At 39.2% G+C, this 20,584-nt stretch overlaps 2 protein-coding genes across 2 annotated transcripts; one reads left to right on the plus strand and one right to left on the minus strand.

The window, feature by feature from the left end:
- Positions 1–276: 276 nt before the first annotated feature.
- On the minus strand, positions 277–3,843 carry LOC131443443 (protein LEG1 homolog). Its single transcript, XM_058613096.1, has 8 exons — positions 3,481–3,843; positions 3,246–3,332; positions 3,068–3,141; positions 2,835–2,939; positions 1,987–2,105; positions 984–1,125; positions 788–875; positions 277–687 (listed from the first exon to the last, which is right to left on the minus strand). Exons 1-8 carry the CDS (start codon positions 3,773–3,775, stop codon positions 536–538), a joined length of 1,062 nt encoding a protein of 353 aa, XP_058469079.1. The 5' UTR covers positions 3,776–3,843; the 3' UTR covers positions 277–535.
- A 1,921-nt stretch (positions 3,844–5,764) lies between these two features.
- LOC131443445 (syntaxin-7-like) lies at positions 5,765–13,716 on the plus strand. Its single transcript, XM_058613098.1, has 10 exons — positions 5,765–5,830; positions 7,442–7,535; positions 7,610–7,679; positions 8,303–8,393; positions 8,517–8,654; positions 10,002–10,048; positions 10,137–10,227; positions 10,316–10,388; positions 10,678–10,760; positions 12,027–13,716. Exons 2-10 carry the CDS (start codon positions 7,451–7,453, stop codon positions 12,120–12,122), a joined length of 774 nt encoding a protein of 257 aa, XP_058469081.1. The 5' UTR covers positions 5,765–5,830; positions 7,442–7,450; the 3' UTR covers positions 12,123–13,716.
- Positions 13,717–20,584: the final 6,868 nt, after the last annotated feature.

Raw genomic sequence — 20,584 nt, forward strand, 5'->3', positions numbered from 1 at the left:
ACTATTCACTGAGACCCGAGTACTGCATTTCATTCCATTAATGTTTTTACATGGCCAGAATGGCAATTAAGTTTCCTTGCATCCTTGAATTATTTTGTGTGTAAGGACCATTTTCCTCTTAAGAAAGCAACCTAGATTAGTCTTCCCTGTACTTCAGTGGGTGTACTTTGCTATCATTTATCTGCCCCATACACTGTGATATAGCACTTGTATTTGAGTTGACTGCAGTTTTATGTCAGCATTTTGAGTGGTAACCCTTAATCTGCACGCACAAGCAAGAGTTTAAGAACTTTGTTTACAGAGTTTATTAATGAAAATGAAACGTGGAAATGCAGAGTTTGCTACACATTCACAAGATAATGATGAGAACATGTACAATACAGATGGATCTACATCCTCCACAAAATCGCATTATTTTACATCTATTGTATTATAGGCTATTATTCACTGTAATCAAGTGAAATGTATTTTAGCATGCCTTAAACCTTTCATAATACAAGAGTTGTCGCTGTAGAAATGTGTTTGTGGGCTAGTTTCAGCAGCTCGTTGCCATTCCAGTGATGAGGGACACAAAAGAACTCGTGGCAAACCCGGGGTTGAGTAGGAGCTGCTCCAGCATGTCCCTGCCTTTCTCTCTTGTTTGTACTGAACACATGGCTTTTTGCCACATACTAACCAGTGTACCACCTGAAAGAAGACAGAATCACAGCCATCATTAACAGACACCAATTCCATTTTAAAAGAAAACAAAGAAACACAAATATAATTTGATGTGTGACTTCCCCACCAAGAAAACTGTTGATGCTTTGCATCCAGGAGAAGATGGACAGTGTGTGCCTCTCCTCGTCACTCAGATCAGCGAAGTTGTCGTTCTCCTAGACATACAAATTATGACAAAGACATTAGAAGGGCCCACATGTATGGCATAATACTAATATTATTCAGAAATTCAGAAATGAATGGATGAAAAGGTAAGCCTGTACCTGTAGCACTCGACCTGGCAGAGGGCTTATGAACGGCACAGTTTTTGCGATATTGGAATGGAAATGCACTGCCGCTACATACTCTGCTGAGTTGAGCCAGCTGTTAAAAAACGACTGCTCTGTGGAGGAGTAGAAGCTCTTCCTGGATGAGAGGAGAAGACAGGAAGGATATCAAGATCAGAGATGTTAAAACACTATTTAACATTTGCTGACTTCATGCTGGGTTTGATTCTTGCAGCTTACAAGTAACCTTTATATTTACAATACATAAGGGATGGCTGCCATGTTGGACCACTGTGTTCTAACTAACAAACTAAACACCTTTTGAGTTTTGATTATAACTAAAGGATAGCATAGCCAGAGGTTACTAAAATCTACACATCGCACCTTTAAGACGTACAAGGACAGAGGTTCAGGGTGCAGAGGGGGCACGAAAAGAGGAACCATTCAAAGTCACTGACCCATCAAAATAAATTTGAGGTTGTTATCATAAACTTGCATGATGTTTTAAAGAAAGGAAGTCTGGAAATCATTCATGTATTACATGGTAGTGAAGCCTGCAGCTGTCATCAACTGACGACAAGGCGATTCTTTGCTTATTTGCTCTCTCGCTCGTAATTAGATGGGCGTATTCACAATATTGCTTAACTCAACATGGTATCTAAGGAGCTTGTAGAGAGATTTTATGGCAAAACTTAATATGATGAACTAACTGGCTGCTTGCTTCAAGACTGCCAACGTGAAGATGCTCTGCATGGTGTGAACTGAAGTGGAGACTGTCATGTCTGTTGATTGTTGATTGTTGATTGTTTATTGTTGATTGTTTATTTATGTTTATTTATGTAACTGCCTGTTTTGCATCGTGGGTCTGAGAGGACTGCAATTTCATCTGTGCTGTATGTCGTACATATAGTACATTTGACAAATAAAACTACTTGACTTGACTTGAGACCGGAGCGGAGACCACACAAATGAAATGTGCTTAAGGTTTCATGAGTGTTACCTGGTGTCGCATACTGAAGAGGAATGAGTTGAAGCCAGTTGAGCAGCCCAGTTGAGACCAAGGAGAGCATCTTTCTTCTCAGCATCAGACAGAGGAGACTCACTCGCACTCTTGAGACCCTTTAAACACAAAATACACACACACACACACAGGAGTTCCTCCATAAAGAGTCAGGATACAGAGGCACAAACAGAAGCAGCAGAAACTGAGACATTGTGATTGTCAGAGCCTCCCTGATGCCCGTTCTTTTGGCTTGTAACATATCTGTAAATGTGTGTCACAGTTATATCATTTCCCACCTGTGAACAGTAAACTCGCCTTTACCCCAGTTATCATGATTTGTTTGTTTGTCTTGATTCTGCTGTGTGGTTTGTCAGGATGAGACAAACCGCAGCCTCATACTCTCTGTGAGTACATAATACGATAAATACAGTTGTTACAGATGCTGTTGTTGTTGATGTTGACTTCACACTGCTATGTTGTTTTGTATTTTTATTTTTTTATTTCTCCTTTATTTAACCAGATAAAAGACCCATTGAGATCAAAATCTCTTTCACAAGGGTGACCTGGCCAAGAAAGGCAGCAGCACACATCATAGTTAAATAAAAACAGGAAGGCAGCTACTACAATACAAACATGGAAATACAAGAGTACAACTAGACAAACATAAAGTGCAAGAGTTGTAGTCACAGTAACAATTTAAGAACACAGGCACTGTGAAAGCTTTTTTTTCCCATTTCGGTCCGAACACGTGAGGCAGACAAGTGCAAAATGTCATTTTGCACTACATCATGTATGGATTAACCTTTATGAGTCAAACCCACAAAAGAGTTTTGCACATACTGCACCTGGAAAAAGGCATCCCACTTAGACATGACATCAGGAAAACGAGTGGCACAGTCAGCGTAGGTGGTGCAATAGTCCACAACACCTTCAGGCACCTGCATCTGCACCTGATGACGATCATAGTTACAGTATAATCAGTCCTATTATCATCAAAACTGTCTATAACCAACCAAAAGCAGCTTTTATTGTAGTTACTCCATTTTTTTGAGACAGTTTTTCACGTGTCTCATTGTACCTGAAGATCAGGTCCCAGGAAGCCTTGCTGCACAGCAGAAAGGAAGGGCAGTACTGAGGACAAATAGTTCACACCTGAAATAGGAGATATTAATGTAAGAGTTTATTTAAGACGGCACACACACACACACTATATCTCTCTCACACAAAATAACTCACTCTGTGTGTGTCATACTTACATCCCCACCAGCTCTGTGTAGAAATGCACATGTTATCTCCCGTTTCCAGGCCGCAGGTTGTAGCACCTGTTGGATCTGCGAGACGCCCTGCAGGAGCAAGACATTTGACATGGATTTCAGGTTCACTCACGACAAGTAAGAAGCATTTTCAGACACGGACATTTGTTTGTCTTAAGTTAAATTTCTCTCTTAGCTTAATGGGAGGTTTTTATAGGTATAATTATTGTTATGATACCTGAAGTTACCATCCATGCAAGCTGCAGTGGGAGCCCCCAAAGAGGACTGTCTGTAGCGTCTGTCCCCATGGATCCCATGAATGGATTTGTAGCAGCTATCATCAGCCGGTAAAGACTCATACGGTGAAGGTAGTGCCAAGGATCGGGGTTCAGAATGTCATTCTGTTTCGGCAGGTCACTCATCTGTTCGGTCGTATGAGCCCACAGGACGGGCAGGCCATTTTCTAGAACTACAGCAGAGCTGCTGAGGGACACGGCACATGCCAGGAGGACGCTGAGGACGGCCAGATGCATGATCGATGAGCTGCTACTGCACAGAGCAGAGGGATGTCAGGGAGTCAAGAGCTTGTACTCTAGACTGAGGGTTGTTACGTACATTCAGGGTTTATATCCTCTCCAGAGTTCAGACCCTCTGACCCCTGCAAGCAAACAAACACAGAGCCATCGACTCACATCGGGCCACATGACACATAGTTCACTGGACCCTCACAGACAGATAAGATAGGCAGAATGGATGTGCATGGTGCTTATGAAAGCAACATTTTGTCATGATCCAGTCATTCAAATGTTTTATTACATAAAACACTATCAACCCAAACACAATCATTTTTAGTGTTCAACATGACATTGGATTTCAATTTCAAATTGATTAGCAAGCCACATTCTGTTCTTACTGTGTTAGAAATTCTATCAAACAATGTATTAATGCCAGCAGCATGCATGCAGTATAAATTTAAATGTATACAAATAATAAATTTAGACTTATAACGCAGTAAAAAAAAAAAAATCCAACATCTCATTGAAACAAAACGGGAGGTAATAACTATTTAGAGATTTTATTCCCTGGTCCAAGATAAAATTTCTAAGTGAGCCATTGAGGGTGCAACAGTATGTTTATCAGATCTTTGGTTTATTGGTTGTAAAATGGAGGAGATGCAGGTTTAACCTCCTTCAGCTTGAGACAGGAGTAAAGTAAAAATAGAATTTATATGAGAGTACAGAAAATAACATCCATAAGCTTTAGAAATGGTGTAAAAAAAAAAAAGGATGAACAGGAAGGGACAGATTCAATGATAAGAAACCAGAAACCTTTCTGAATTATCCATAACAGAATCAAGATTTTGTAATTAATATGTTCATCTGATATTTTCCGTCTTATATACTGCTCGTGTTATACTTTGAACTTATTTGAAATCACGCTCACATCAACCTTATGAGTGGACAGAGTTGAAGCCATATCTCTGTTGAGTAACAGTCATGTAACTTTTGCTAACTGTCTCAAAGACAAGTGCTGCATTTTGGGCAAACTAAGCTAACATGTTTTTTCTTATTTTTTTCCTTTAACTCACAGCAGAAGCCGGGTTGAAGGGTTAAAAGTGAGTCTCATTTCATAATGTTACATATGACTTGTGTCACGTACTGTATTTACAGAACATAAGGTCAACTGATGTGACCCCTGCATGTGAGTTGACCTTTTTATCGGGGACACCGTATTGGTTTTGAACATTGTTTGACAGACTGTGCTACATCAGTTGTTGTGTAAAGGCAGATGCCTCAGGATCTGTCTTAGAAGTTTGTCCTGCGAACAAACACAGGAGCTTAAACCACGTGAACCCTGATGCATCCTGCTGGGCACACACACATGACCACAGATATGGATCTCTGTACAACACACCAAGGTTATAATAGTTCTGGATTTTTCGTTTAATTTAAAATGACTAAGTCTTAATTCGTTTTTAGAGAGAGTTTGTTGGGTTCTATTTAGTTTTCGTTATTGTTTTAGTTTTTGTTAACTATTGTAACACATATGTGGATTACTCTTGTATGGGACATGTGAGTGTGTTACAGTTGTTATTTACTGTTTGCAGGTTTTAGTATAAATGGCTGGAGCCAAGATTTTAGAAAAACTAGGTCCAAGTTCACGTCTGGCCAAACATGTCAAGTAAACAAAGTGACAGGTGAGGGCTGGGTGCCCAACATCCTGATAAGAAAATAAGCAGAGGGGTTGTTAATAATCCCAAAATTAAAAAATTAAATCCCATTCTTTATTTAGTATTAGCATTTACACTTCAATTTATTTTAAGACTTGCCTTTAAATTCATGTTTGTCTTTTGTTTTAAACGTTATCTTTATGCTATGATCAGTTTCCACACAATGAGGATTGGACTTTTAGTTTGAAATGAACTTTTTATGCTTTTTCAGCTTTCAAACACTGATGACTTTGACTTTTTATTATGAACTTCGTTCTTATGTTTTGGGTCACGTGTTCTCAGCGCTCCACCTGTCATGTGACAGGGGGCGTGGCAGAGGAATCAGGAAACTCCTGCGCTGCAACAAGTCAGCAGAAAGGTAAAAGCACCAAATTCTTACTTTATGAACTTATCTTTCACTGTGTGAGAGGCTTGTGGACACTTTCGAATGTGAAACTTTGAACATGTGATGCTGTGTTATGTTTATTAGAACACAAAGAAATTAATGAAATGTGTTTGTAAAACGAAGAGAGGAAACGATCTTTAAAATGTTCTGCGACTTTAAATTTTTATTTTAATGACAGCAGTGAAATAGAAAAAGCAGCGTTGACAATGGTGGAAATAATGTCATAAACACTACGGCGGAAATAAATGTTGTAATAATTTCTTCTGCCGTTGTAAACTGCTGTGATTTCCGCATTTTTCTCCTCGGGCTACTCCAGTAAACTGACTAATGTTTGCAGACATGGAGGTGCAGCACGGCTGGCTGAAGCTGAAAGCGTGTGTTAAATGTTTACATTAATTAAGTGTATAATGAACACCTTCAGAGTCAATAGCAGGGTTGACAGTTTCTTTGTGGCGTTAGTTTGCTTGAGGGAGCAGCACCGGAAGTCTGCTTGACTGACTGTACTGTAGTAAACATGGAGCAGCCCCGTCACAGGTTTATCAATGCTGTGTATGCAAGAATGAACACATCATCACTAACTGATGAATCCATGCTCTCTGGTGTATTAGTCAGTTCCACTATATGGACATATCAATAGCTTCTCAAACCTACCACGATACCAATAATATCACGATACAACGATTCTGTCATAGTCAATATATTGCAAGACAATCATGTAGCGATACATCATGATATCTGTCGAACTGAAGAAAACAAAACGTCCGTGAAAAGTTAAAAGTGGAGGATTTCTCTATTTATTCACAACAAAGTGCATAAAGTCTTGTAATCGCAATGAACGTTCTTCGTCCAGGTAACTTACAAATTTAAAAATAATAATAATAAAATATCAATTTCACCAAATTGATATTTTGACCCAGAGCACATTCTCTGCTCATAGCTATTAACATCTTACATAAGCCTGACATTGGAACTTGATAAATGTTATATTTAAATTCCAGCTAAGTCTATAATCTGGATCAGATCCAGATGAACCAAACCAAACCATACCGATTTTGCCCTTTGTTAGAGACAAGGATTTCTTAAAACTTTATTTTTTTGTAATAGATTCTTCAAAAAAAAAAACCCAGATTAAGTTAAACTGAATCAAAAACTAGACAGGAATTTGGTAACAGAAGGACAAACCTACAGATAAGCACACGCCGCTGTTGACAACATTTAGGGAGATATAATTTATTGTGTCACTATAGTGCAGACCATCCCATAAAACAATTTTAAGATATAATCCATACATCATTCAAAGTGGATTAATTTGTGAATCCTTATTTTCTTCACAAACAACAGTCATACTGAACTCTGTTAGCAGCACATATTTCAGCGTGTAACAGCTTTATTGTGTCTGTCTAATCCGTCAGTGTGATGTCGCACCCGTATAATGCAAATTGTCGATACACAGTAGTATTTAGTCGAGCAATATTTTCACATGTCACTTACTAAGGGCATGAAATAAGTGCAGTCACAGATGATGAATCATTTATGATGAGTTATGAACGAGTGAAGTGACTGTGTTGTTGTGTGTCCTCGCAGCTCTTCAGCATGGCGTACTATGCTGGGATTCCAGAGGAGCCTGATGCCTTAGTTCAAACCATCAGCTCCAACATCCAGAAGCTCACACTGCTGAGTAAGACTGTACACACACTTACACACTCACACATACACACACACATTTACTAAACGGTTTCGTTTTTTCACTAGACTCCGAGCTGCAGAGGGCAGTATCTCTGCTGGGAACAGAGCAGGACAGCAACCAGCTTACACACACACTGTGAGTTTGTGGATATTCTTTGTTATGCTGATACAGCTTAATAAAATGAATGACTGTATTAAAAAAAATAAAGATAGTCTTTCTAATTTGGAAAGTTAAGCCAGGAGGTGGGAAGGAAGTTGCTTTTAGCCATTCGGGGGCAACTCCACTGGTTGAAGTCTAAGGGAAAATAATAATAATAATAATTTCTTCAGTTTCAATAGGTTTCTACCCACCTTGTGCTTGAACCATAATTACCTTCAGTAAACATTAACTAGAGGAGTTAATGGTCTTAATCACTATTTTCAGGTCTTCTGTGATAGCACATGATGTCGATTTTGTAAATCATGTTCCAACTGAGAGGAAAATAGACATATCCGTGGACACCGGTGTAATTGATAGCTGATATAATTTAATAGGAACCTGGTTGCAGGTGAGGTCGGTGAATTTCCAGTTGCAAAATCTGTCATGGTGCTGGTCAAAGTGTGAATCTTGTCTTGCACCTGGAAGATTATGCCCATTTTTTATATACAGTCTGTGATCAAAGCATAATTTCCAACATTATAAAGGTCCAGTGATACTCAGCTCTTCCTCTGTCCAAAAAATAAAAATGTTCTCTGACATTATTTTTCTTTTGTCACCAGGCAACAGAAACAGCAGCAGGGCAACCAACTAGCCAAAGAGACTGACCGACTGATCAAGACATTCTCTGCACTTCCTGTTGGCCCTGATCAGGTACTGAACCCTTCAATTACCTTTCCCCCAAACAGCTGTTTAAAGTCATGTTTAAATGAATCAGATTTTTTGTAACTTATACTCTGTGGTTACTCTGTTAATATTTTTCTGCACGTCTCCTAGCGGCAGAGAAAAATACAGAAAGAGCGCCTGCTAAATGACTTCTCGGCCGCTCTAAATAACTTCCAAAAGACCCAGCGGCAGGCAGCTGACAAAGAGAGGGAGGTTGTGGCCAGAGTCAGAGCCAGCTCCAGGGTGTCGGTGAGTAATCTGCTGCGCCTGCAATGTCACAAGAGTATGCGCGTAGACCAGACACAGAAAGAGTGTCTTTTATCAGATATTAAAAATGACACATAAAGAAGTGTTTGCGCACTGTCATATCATGAAAAGGATTATAAATAAGCCATATTATCACACATTCTATCTTCTGAATAGGTTCTGTTACAATGCGTCTTGTTAGGCACCTACAATTATAAGATATATTATTATATATATAAAATAGAGCGAGCAAATGTAAAACCATCCATCTCAAACTCTATCACTCAACGCAACAAGGAAACTGGTTAACTTTACTCTTCAATAGTGGTTTGTTTTTACAGTGTTCTGTGTCTTAAGGCGTTTATTATACCTGGCTTTACATTTTAGAGCGTGTGCAATGTTATTTTTACTGTGAGAATGCATGTCCTGTCTGTTTGTCTCTGTCTCACTGTGTGTTGTCCTGTAGCTGCTGTTGCTGCTTTTGCCCATGAAACATTTCTCTCTCATCAAGACTCACTGACCCACTTTTTTAAGTGCTGCATATCCTCCAGCAGCAGATTCCTGCTACAATAAGAATTTATCTTGGTTGAGTGTAGATATCAGAGTCTGCATAAAGGCCAGCACATACGTTGTAGAAACTGCAGTACATCAATGATGTCTAATTCCATTTTAAACTTGTATATTTCTAAATGTATTCTTTATTCCCAGTTACTCTCGGCACTGCAGAAACATTTAGTGTAGTGGCCAAGATTTTTCATTCATTGTGAAATTACTACATTTGACATACAGTCTTGTGTTCAATAATCTGTCAGTGCCATCTACTCTGATATATATATATATATATATATATATATATATATATATATATATATATATAAATAAACAACTTGTTTAAGCTGCTTCCAATTACTGTAGATTTCTGCCAAAACATGTGTCACTGTAGTCTGTAACGACCACTTATTAATATTTATCTTCACTGAAAGTTTAGAAGTAAACTTTCACAAGGAGCTCTCACATCGCCGTGCCTCAGAGATTGTTGTTAGATTGTGACTGTTTTTAGAAACAGAGTTCCCTCCGGGCAGCCTGCTTGCTTGGCAACTCTGTTCCCTCTCAGTTATCTGTACCCACTGTGTTCACACTGATAAGCAGGAACACTTCCTCACCTTTTGAAAGGATAGGCGAAGAACATTTTTTTGGCAGGGAGGATAAAAAAAAAAAGAAGAAGCTGTGCATATATTGTATATTTGACAACAAACTGTTCTGGAGATTTAATTCTATTTAATGAGGCATTAAGGTCATGGGTGTTCTAACATCACTATAACATCCTGTACCTTCTGTTCCCGTCAACAGGGAGGCCAGCCTGACGAAAGCTTTGGAAATGTGTCTCCATTTGTAAAGTCAGTCCACCTTTTTCTCTTCCTTCTGCTGTCATTAGCATATTCTGTTTATTATTCTTATTACATGTGTATGTTTTTGCTCCTGCAGTGAGTCCCAGATGCAGGCTCAGGCCGAGGCCATCACCGAAGAAGACCTGAGACTGATCCAAGAGAGGGAGTCGGCCATCTTGCAGTTGGAGGTACAAATAAGAATCAAATGTCTGCAACGGCGCATTTACACCACATAACTCATATGAACAACTTTTTTCTTCATGTGTTTTGCTTTAGTCTGACATCACGGATATCAATGACATCTTCAAGGACCTGGGGATGATGGTGCATGAGCAGGGAGACATGATAGGTGAGCGTCTCAGCAGATATATTTGACATGCCTCCATGTAACCATGTATAAACCTTGCAACTGGGTTTTTATTGATATTTACAGTATATGTAGCTATTAAATATCAAAATACATAATATTTTCCTTCTTAAAATAACAAAACAAATGGGAAGCCTGCCACATATTTGCATTCACCATATTTGAAATGTAAAACATGTGTGTTTTCCTGTAGTTTGCCTTGAGAGATGTGTAAAAACAAAAGCCTCTACCTCATGTAAAACCGTGTGTGTTTACTGTGTGTTTACTGCAGACAGTATAGAAGCCAACGTGGAGAGTGCAGATACGAACGTCCAGGGCGCCACCCAGCAGCTAGCACGAGCTGCTGACTACCAGGTAACAACACCACGGAAGACAGTGAAGACAGATAGAGGAAGAACGGGTCAAATGAAGAGAGAGGACTGTAAAATAATTTAAGTGTATAAATGTTATTGTAGGTGGTTTGTAACTCATTGCTTATACGTAGTATTTGTTCTTTAAACTTGCAGTATGTCATGTATGCTGCTAGGGGTCTCTCTCTCTCTCTCTCTCTTGCAATCAAAACATTTACAACAAAAGTTCTAGTTTGATGACATCAGGGAGCAGCATCTGATCATGAGCTCTGTCTCTCCGTCTTTTTATTGTTGTTGCACACAAAAGTGGCTTTGTATTCCAGCTTTTTATGAGTTGCATATGCTACACAAGGATCAGCTACTGTAAAAACGTGTGACAATAACTTCGCCAAAACCTTATTGTCTTGTTTCAGATGAGTCGCATATTAAAACTCTCAATCAATGAACTGTATGATCTGTCGAGCCCCAAGCAGGACAGCAATAATGCAAAAAAAATGGCATTAGATGCTCATAGCAGTGACAGATTTTTACTGTAGACGCTTCACTGCACCTCTATCTGTCCCATGTCTCACAAGCACAACATGCAGTGTTTGTTTCAAAGTAAAAGCACTCCAGCATTTTTGCTCCTTTTTTTCAACAAGGCTTTTATTGTGAGATATTTGCAGATGTGCAGCTTCATACTAAAGAGTTCTGCCATTTTATTGAACGCAGAGGAGCATTTAGAGCCTTCGTGTTTATTATTTATTGCGATTTTCAGAGGCAAACCATGTGTAAAACATGTATCAGCAGTTCTGCAAAAGCCAATAAGATGAATTATCTTCTATAGAAATAGGGATTCTATGGATGGTTGTGTGTCTCTATGTGTGACCCTGTGATGGTTTGGCGACCTGTCCAGGGTGCACCTCATCTTTTGCCCTATGACAGCTGAGATTGGCACAGCGACCCCCTGCGACCCTCATGTGGAGGATAAAGCAGTAGAATATGAGTGAGAGAGAGAGTATGTGTATGTATATAGTAATGTAAACATACATAATATATATCTAAGGCACTTCTGGGCATATGAACGTCTTTATGTAACCAAGTTGTTAGTTTCTTTGCTCAAATGAAACAGACAAAGAGAGTGAGTCACATCAAGATGTCAATTAGCCCGAATAAAGAATTCCTGAACGCAATAAAAATCTGATTATAACTGTACAGTATATTTTTGTTGTAAGTTGTGCTTTTCTGCCCTTCATGATCACCCCCCTCCCCTCCCCTCCCCCCACTTCAGAGGCGCTCACGGAAGAAGATATGCATCCTGATGATCGTGCTGGCTGTAGTTGTTGTTGTCGTTGCAATCATCATCTGGCAAGTGGCCAAAAAATGAGTATTGTTCCTGTCCTCCTCCGTCATCAGCCTGGACATGAGATGAAGTGCCTTCATTCCTCTCCTGTGCCTCCTCCTCCTCAAATGGGGAATCTTTTTTTTTTTTTTTAAACTGCCTGTCTGTCCTTGGAGGACACACTCCCCCACAAAACTAGCGCTGGTAGCTTTCTTGTTATCTTCAGCTTTAACTGAACTGTTTGTGTGATTTAACCTTGATTTACTTTGACAGGAAAATGTCGATTTATGTCCCGTGAAACACAGAGTAACTGTTTCTATGCTGCCTTGACAATGTTGAGAGTATCTCTGTTGTGCTGATAGTTAAAGTGTCCAGTGTTGACAAAGCTGCTGAACTGTCTTCAAAATGCCACATTTCTTTAGCTGCTTTTTTTTTTATCAGGTTACATTTTTAAATTGATATTTGCTGTGAATCATGTACACTAAGTTTATTCACTCAGCAGAAAAAAATGTAACCATAGTCCAAAAAAACAACTACATTTTCATGACAATGCAGCTTTTTTAATCTCATATCTATTGTACATAAAGTTATAATTAAGATTAATAGCTCATTTCTGATCAAATGAATGTCATTGTTTTCTACTATGCTCAATGAAGTACTGCACATATTCATTCTAATTTCATTGTCATTCCACTAACAACCAATCATGAGCCCCATAGATATTCATTAGTCGGATAATGAAAATGAGAGCATGAGTCAGCGGTTTGTTTCCTTCAGACCGACTGTTTAATATCGGTGTAGCTCAGAGGAATAAGTGAGTGTACATCATGTCTAATCGTTTTTATTAAATCAAGTTATTGATCACACCACAGATTACTACGCTTTTCTGTTTTTAAACCCCTGAAACACCACACGGCCGTGGTTGCATCAGTCAGTCATGGTCCCAATGAGAGGGTCTAATAAGACACTTGACATGTACTCACACATTAGTTTAAATATTGTATGCAAAGACAACCACAGGAACAAGTTGCTAGCCGTTAAAACAAAGTAGAGGAAGTTACTACAAACTAACATATCACAACAGTTTGACCAAGATGTAAAATTATGATCTATGATTATATATATATATATATATATATATATATATATATATGTTTTTAATGTTGAGATTAAGCTTTAATAAATTACCTGAATGTACTGAAGTGGAAATGAGGTAGATTTTTGTCAAATTATATTCTTCTTTCATACAAATGTTGAGTAGTATAACCACTGATACTGCAAAAGCAGAAGAGGACACTGTCCGAGTGTTTTATCACTATCTCTGTGCTGCTGTGAAAGCATCAGTGTTCATACAGAGGAGACGTGTGAAATTTAATCTGACTACACGGCCAGGTCCATTTTTGAAATAATGAATACACTTATACATGATCTACTCGACTTGTCATCTAGAGCTCACTGCAGGTTAGTTTTCCACATTCCATAACTGCTGTTGACTGGCAGTCGTTCCCAATGATTCAGCGTCTTTTGCGACAAAGGCCTGGTGTTCCCTAGTAGAGGGCCAACAACATGTCCCTGTGGAACACCACAGAAGACGTTCTTGTAAATTGTTTTAATAAACATTAACTGAGTTAAAAACTCACATCATTTGTCATGTCCTTGTTTACCCCTCTGAAGGACTGACTGAAATACATTTCAGAGGCAGGCATGAGAGGATGAGATCAGGTGGCAGGTGAGGTAAATGTCGGAACAGGCAGTGTTGGAGTTGGACTGGGATGTGGAAGTAACAGAGAGCTGTGACGCAAAAGGCAAAGCTTTCCTTGGCGGAGTGAGAGACGGAGGATTCGGACGCAGAGAATGGGTTGAACTGGGCGTCAGTAGGACAGGGAATATTCTTGGGCTGGACACACATGCAGAAAGTAGCAGGTTGCTGCAAAGAGCTGAGTGGGATTTTCCTACACCAAACAGAAATGTCACGGCTGAGAAGGCTCAGGAAAGTTTGAACGGATGCAAAGTTAGCTGTTTGAAGTGGACAGACACGTGAAGGAATTAATAGGTTGTTGCTCAGCTGATGTCATGGTGCCCAAACATTTATTTTACTGCCTCATTTAAGAAAAACACAGGTCCACATACAGTATGACTCCAGCAGACAAAAATGAAGGTTGAACTTAATGGTTGAACCTGTTGATGAATCTCCTTCATTATGAAAGCACAAGTCTGACGCACAGAGGCTCTTTTCACCTGTTGATGCGGAACAAATCACAAATAATGACCAAATGAATTTGGACTCTCGGTAGAGACTGCACATAAACATTTCATTCTGCTAGGATGTGGACAAATTACAGCAATAAACACTAAACTCAGTGAAGTTATGTCACATGGGCTGTGGGGAAATACATGGGTGTTCCTCAATGTGGAATTCTAACAGCAAATGTGGCACTTTGCATTTTTGTTACTGTTCCCCAGAGACAGAGCACAAGAGACATTTTCATAAATCTAAAAAATTGACTGGATACAGTTGACTGCAAATATGGTTTAGTAACAATTTTCGACAGTTACACAAGATAAAATCGTTGTGTAAAAGAGATACGCTGGATATTTTGGGCTTGAACTTAACCCTAAGCTCCAAAGACACAGGCTGAGACACTTCTTATTCCAACTCCCTGGCATCTTTAATTAAATGCTTATTCCTCTCAAACTGTGTCTCAAAATGATGAAAAAACAATTACAAGATAACCCCAATCATATCATCACGGTGAGTATATTGTATGGATTCTATGAATTTGTAAATTTGTGCAACAAGAATATCAAACTTTACTGAGCATTCATGTATACATTTGTCAAAAGGGAAAAACAAAAACACCTTTTCTGAATTATATTAAAAGAAAACTTGTTATCACTGTCAGCAGGGGGCAGTGCAGGATTACTGGCACAGCCTTCAAATCCCAAATATTCCACTATGTAATGTCTTTTTCTAGTGGATTAACATGACGACTGTAATTAGCATAATCTTTGGAAGAGCTGTTTACACTCGATGTCTGGCATCTTTGATTTCTCACCAGTTACAAAAGACGGGAAGAAAGTTAAAAGAAAAGGAAAGAAGGCATCAGTAAAAGAATAATGAAATCTTCTGCACCAAACTGCATCATCAGCCGGGTCTTTGATCAATGTGCTGACTGTTCTTCAAAGTGGCTGTTGCTCAGTTTTAGGCTCTTCAGCTGCAGATGTGTCCTTGAGAGCGAGACAATGAATGCTTTGTCTGCTCCGGGATGCAGATCAGCGAATCATGATTCTCATCAGATGGAGTGGTGAGAGCTGCATTACATCTACATTATTTTCTCAGCTGAAATTGTTATAGCAGAAGCCTGGTCTTCATCATAAATGGTTTTACTCTCCTCGCTACCTACTGCCCCCTTTCCTTTCCTTTCCTTTCAGTTCAATAAACATCAAGAAAAATCAGGTTGCGTCTTATTTTTGACTTATTGAATTAACATTTTTATGACTTAGCATTATTCCCCCTTTATGGATTCAATTAGACTTCATATCTACAATTAAAATAATTATGCTGCCACATTTTTAGGAGTATAGGAGCCACTCCAAAACGATTTGAAGTTTTTATATTTCCATCATCAAGTCAATAGATCTGATCGATGCACGTGTGGTTCAAACTCAAAGTCTGGGTAGATGGAGTCAGTGCTGTTGATATCTCCAGTAGGTGAGTATCCCAGTCTCCATCCGTGCTCCCTGACTTGTAATCCACAGGCCTGATCCAGAGCCCCAGAGGGCAGCATTCCTCCCAGCAACCCAGGAATGTAAACTTTACTTTGGAGTCCAGCTGTGGACCAGCAGCAGGAATGCAGCGTGTTAAAAGCTCCTCTCTGTGGTGCAACTCCCTCTCTCTGAAAAGAAATATGTAGAAAAAGTCATAAATAAAAATGAGGTACAGCTGGCAACTGGTGGGATGACAACTGGCACAAGAAGAGAAAAACCTGCCAGGGTGTGTTCATTCTGGTAAATATTGATGTTTTTCTGAAGAGGAAGTAGCTTTTAAATATGTGACAGGATGTTCCACGCTGAGAGGAAACCGCTGCACTCACCTGCCATTTCAAAGTTTGCAACCCTGAAAAAAACATGGGCACACCTGTTTACTGCCCGTGTGCTGAAAAATAAACAAACATCAGACATCAAATGAGTGCAAATAGTGCCTCTAATCACTGGCTCTGTCTTTTCCACCACATGCCATGTTTCTCCAATCACCTGTCTGTGCTGCCCTTCCTCACTTCACTGATCAACAGCTCTGCAGTCGCTCAAGATCGCTCATCCTCTTTGATTTATGTCAGATTAAGTGTCAGATTATGCTTTCAGAGAGTTTTTTTCTTGCATTCCTTGTTTGTAAAGAAAATCCCAGTAAGATCAGCACTCTCTGATATTCTGTCTGACACCAACAATCATGACAGTCACAACCACAAGTCACCTTAAATCACCTTTCTTCTCTATTTTGATGCTCAGCTTTAAATTCAGCAGGTCGTTGCTGCTATGTGATTGGCTGGTTAGATATTTACATTAATATGTAGTTGAACAGGTGTACCTAATGAAGTGGCTGGTGGGTGTATGCCATCTGACAGGGGAACACCCTGGAGAGATCACCAGTCCATCGCAAGGATTCAAACTGGTGAACTTCTGTCTGCAAGACAACCGTGCTTGCCACTTAACCACCATGTAAACCCACTATTGACTCAAGAAGCCTCCACAAAGACTCCTAGGCACCCATCTTGAGTCAAGTGTGCATGTACAAATGGTAAATGAAAACTCCTAAGTCTTGAATCAGGAGTGGAAAAAGTGAAAGCACACACACACACACACATTCAATACAACTATATTATTTGTTGTCAAAAAGAAATGTTACTTTAATTTGAGTGTGTTTCAGCTGTTTAACAGAATTTATATATAAAAAAAAAAATCTCATCTCAGTTTTTCTTTATTCAGTGTACAATTTCCTACACTCCTACACCAACTACTTGTTTGTTGTTACTGTGTCATGTGTTTTAAATGTGGAGCTTAAAAGCTTCATTTGTATCTTAACTCTCTGACCTTCCTGGAAACCCAGCAGCTGTTCATCCTGCCGCCCTCTCTGATTTAGTGAACTCGCAGGTCAAACTGTGCATTGATTTATTCCTTTTGTCATAAAAGAGAAAGCAATAGGAGGCCTTCACCAACTTTCCCCATTTACTTTTTCCCTTTACATGTTACTATGTGTGTACAAGTTAAATACCAACCGGGTTTGCTCACCTCAAATCACTGCCTATATATGTAGGAGGTCGTTTGTATAGAGGAATGTAGCCAAGAGGAAAAATGCAACAAGACAAACTCTGGTGACCTTGTGCATCTCAACAGACGTCATAATCTCCAACCGCCTCACCGTTGGTGGGAATGAAGAATGAGGCATGGAAGAAGGCAGGAAGGTAATTGAGGAATGGAAGTGTGTCTCCTAGGTGGCCGTGCTGTTACTCTGGAAGGATGTGGGCATCGGTCAGACCACACACACATACATACACACATACACACAATCAGACACACACACTGGTAGCGAGGCCTTTTCCGAGCTTCTGCCCTTGTTATTGTTATGCAGTGGTAAGGATTTAAAATCTGAGGCTTCGCCATAGGAATTAGGGTCTGGGTTTGTACAGTAATAGGCATTTGATTCTTGGTTTTTATAACGGCGGGTAATAAATTGTGGGTGTTTGTCATGGTGAGACCGGAGGAATTCGGCTCTGGGTTCCTGATGAACTACACTCACATTCAGAGAATTTGGATGAGAAAGGAAAAACATACCAGCAGAGTCAGTGAGATGGTGTTCCGTCCAAACTGCATGGTTTCAGGCAATTAAAGGAACCGAATCTACATCATTTTCTGTGTTTGTTTTCCTCCCATGTTCCTTCCTACATGCCGTCTAATTTATTTGACTGGGTTGGCAGAGAGTGAGCATTAAAATGCAATAATGGAAAAGGCGGAGATTTGTGGCGAGTTGCTGTGCACTGCAAATATTCCAAGAGTCCATGTGAAAAGTTGAGCTTCACAACCCTTAAAAAAAACAGGGTTTTTTACAACAAGTATTTACGACACTACATCTTCTATATATATGTAGTTTCCCAGCATATGTTCTAGTCATTCGTGGACTCTTCTGTTAATCCTACAACAGAAAATCCTATAGATTTTCTTTTTCCAGACACTCTAATCATCCTTAATACATTTCTGGCTAATCATTTGCTGAAGGTTAATCACATATTCAAAGCTGAAATGTAAAATCCAGTAGAATCACTTAGTACCTTCAATTTCTGGTTAATATACAAATTTAGAATCAATAATTAAATAAAAAAGTGATTTGTTCACTGATATGTTGAACCTGGTTGGACAAATTAGAAACGTCATCTTCCATTTTTCATCTAATTTTTAGTCGACTTGGAGTGGAAAACAACAGACAAGCAGGAATGCAGACCCATCATTTTTACACATCCTGGCCCTGAGGCCTGTAGGTGAATTATACGTGTTAATCAGCTGCACTGAAAGACGTTTGACGTCAGCAGTGGACAAAGCTAACAGAGCGAGAGGTGTGAAGACTGTGTGCACGAGTACGAGTGGGCAGGTGGGACCGTGGAGGTGAAAGGCTAAGAGGGGTTGATGGGTGGGGCAGCAGTTTGGGACGGGTGAAAGCTGCTCGGCAAACACAGCTTGCTATCACAAACACATCACATGTACGGACGAACCGCAGGTCTGTGAGAGAGTCAGAGGGAGGGTGAGTGGTGTGAGGAAGGCAGGGAAGGAGGTACGGAGCTCACGAGAGGGAAAGTTTGAAGGAGGGAGGCCCTCGGTTTACTCACAGTGGTGTGGTATGTTCGTCATGTTTTCACACCGGGGGGATTCTCAGACTGCTTGTTTCCATTTCACTGTCTGGCATTTGTTTTCAACTGTCCAGATGGATGAATGGATTGGATGGAAGGATGGAGACAAGTCATTTTGTCTGAGATAAAGCGAGACATCACAAATGACACCAAAATGGATAATAACATTACAGTATAGCAACAACATGGTAGTACTAGGCTATTTCTTTCATAATTTGTGATAAGTAGGTAATGACATCTTATTTCTAATGTCATTTCCAGCTTGGTAATACAATTGGTTACTGTGTGATAATAATTTATATAGAATACAAGACTAGAAGAAAGAAGATAATGGAATGAATTATGAGATTTGGTTTGGCATCAAAATGAAAATGAATTGAAGCAGGTTTTTTCTCTTGCTTCAGATTTTCTGTGAAGGTTCAAACAGAATCAATTAGACACAAGCTAAACAGGATCTGAGCTGTTCCCTGACCGGTTCAATCTGACCCTCAAAGGCACAATCTGCCACCACATCAAATGTTTTCATTTTAGATCTCAGTAAAGACTTTTGCTTTTTTGCCTCAATTTATCCTGGGAGTATTTGCCAAGCACACACGCTTCTCTTTCATCAACACCATACTCACACATACAGAGTTACACACATTTATACCTGGCTGCTGCCGCCTGCAACCACAGACCTTTACTGTTGATCCAGTGGGCAGCTCCAGCAGACCAATCTGGACATTAAAGACATTAGCCCAAGGGCATTTCCACGGTATTAACTGAAGAAAAGGAGAGCCGCTCACATTTGATCTATATTTTCTTGGCAAATATGGAATATAAAATTTCACCTCTCATCAGCCTGAACTCGTCTAAACTTAAGGCCTCCACATACACTATTGAAACCTCATGACCTCATAAACACTTTATTTATGTCTCCAGTCTGGTTTTTCAGTTAGAAAGTAATAGTTTACCGTCTTTAATATCCATTTAATTATAATAATGCAAATGATTATAAACTAACATCTGAGCACTCACAATAATGAACATTCAGATGAATATTGATCACAATGTTCGCTGTCTTAACTTAGTTTGGATGCTGTCATAGGTTAATTATGGCGTTTTCCCATTATATAGTACCACCTCGCCTCAACACGCTTTGGTTAGTTTTCCATTAAAATACCTCCTCAACATGGGCGGGGTCATCACAGCACAGCTGCATGAAACTATCGTGACTTCATTTATATATACACATATACATACACATACATATATATATATATATATATATACACACACACACATATACACACACATATAATATATATATATATATATATATATATATATATATATATACACACACATATACACACACATATAATATATATATATATATATATACACACACACATATAACATATATATATATATATATATATATATATATATATATATATATATATATATATATATATATATATATATATACACATATACATATACCCACACAAACTAGTGACTTGTAAAGCAGTTTTATTCTGAATGTACTGAATCATTAGAATCAGTTAATTTGCAGTTGCAGGCTTTTAGCAGTGCTGTCACTACATAGACCAGACTCCTCTGTTAAAT

Source organism: Solea solea, chromosome 17 (genome assembly GCF_958295425.1).
Source record: "Solea solea chromosome 17, fSolSol10.1, whole genome shotgun sequence".
Lineage (NCBI taxonomy): Eukaryota > Metazoa > Chordata > Actinopteri > Pleuronectiformes > Soleidae > Solea > Solea solea.

Excerpts from the sequence above, each read along its gene's own strand:
- LOC131443445 (XM_058613098.1), top strand. The coding sequence starts at position 7,451 with ATGGCGTACTATGCTGGGATTCCAGAGGAGCCTGATGCCTTAGTTCAA. Across the intron at positions 7,680-8,302 it reads AACCAGCTTACACACACACT|GCAACAGAAACAGCAGCAGG; the intron begins GTGAGTTTGTGG and ends TTTTGTCACCAG. Across the intron at positions 8,394-8,516 it reads TTCCTGTTGGCCCTGATCAG|CGGCAGAGAAAAATACAGAA; the intron begins GTACTGAACCCT and ends CACGTCTCCTAG.
- LOC131443443 (XM_058613096.1), bottom strand. The coding sequence starts at position 3,775 with ATGCATCTGGCCGTCCTCAGCGTCCTCCTGGCATGTGCCGTGTCCCTC. Across the intron at positions 2,106-2,834 it reads AGTGGGATGCCTTTTTCCAG|GGTCTCAAGAGTGCGAGTGA; the intron begins GTGCAGTATGTG and ends TTGTGTTTAAAG. Across the intron at positions 688-787 it reads AAGCATCAACAGTTTTCTTG|GTGGTACACTGGTTAGTATG; the intron begins GTGGGGAAGTCA and ends GTCTTCTTTCAG.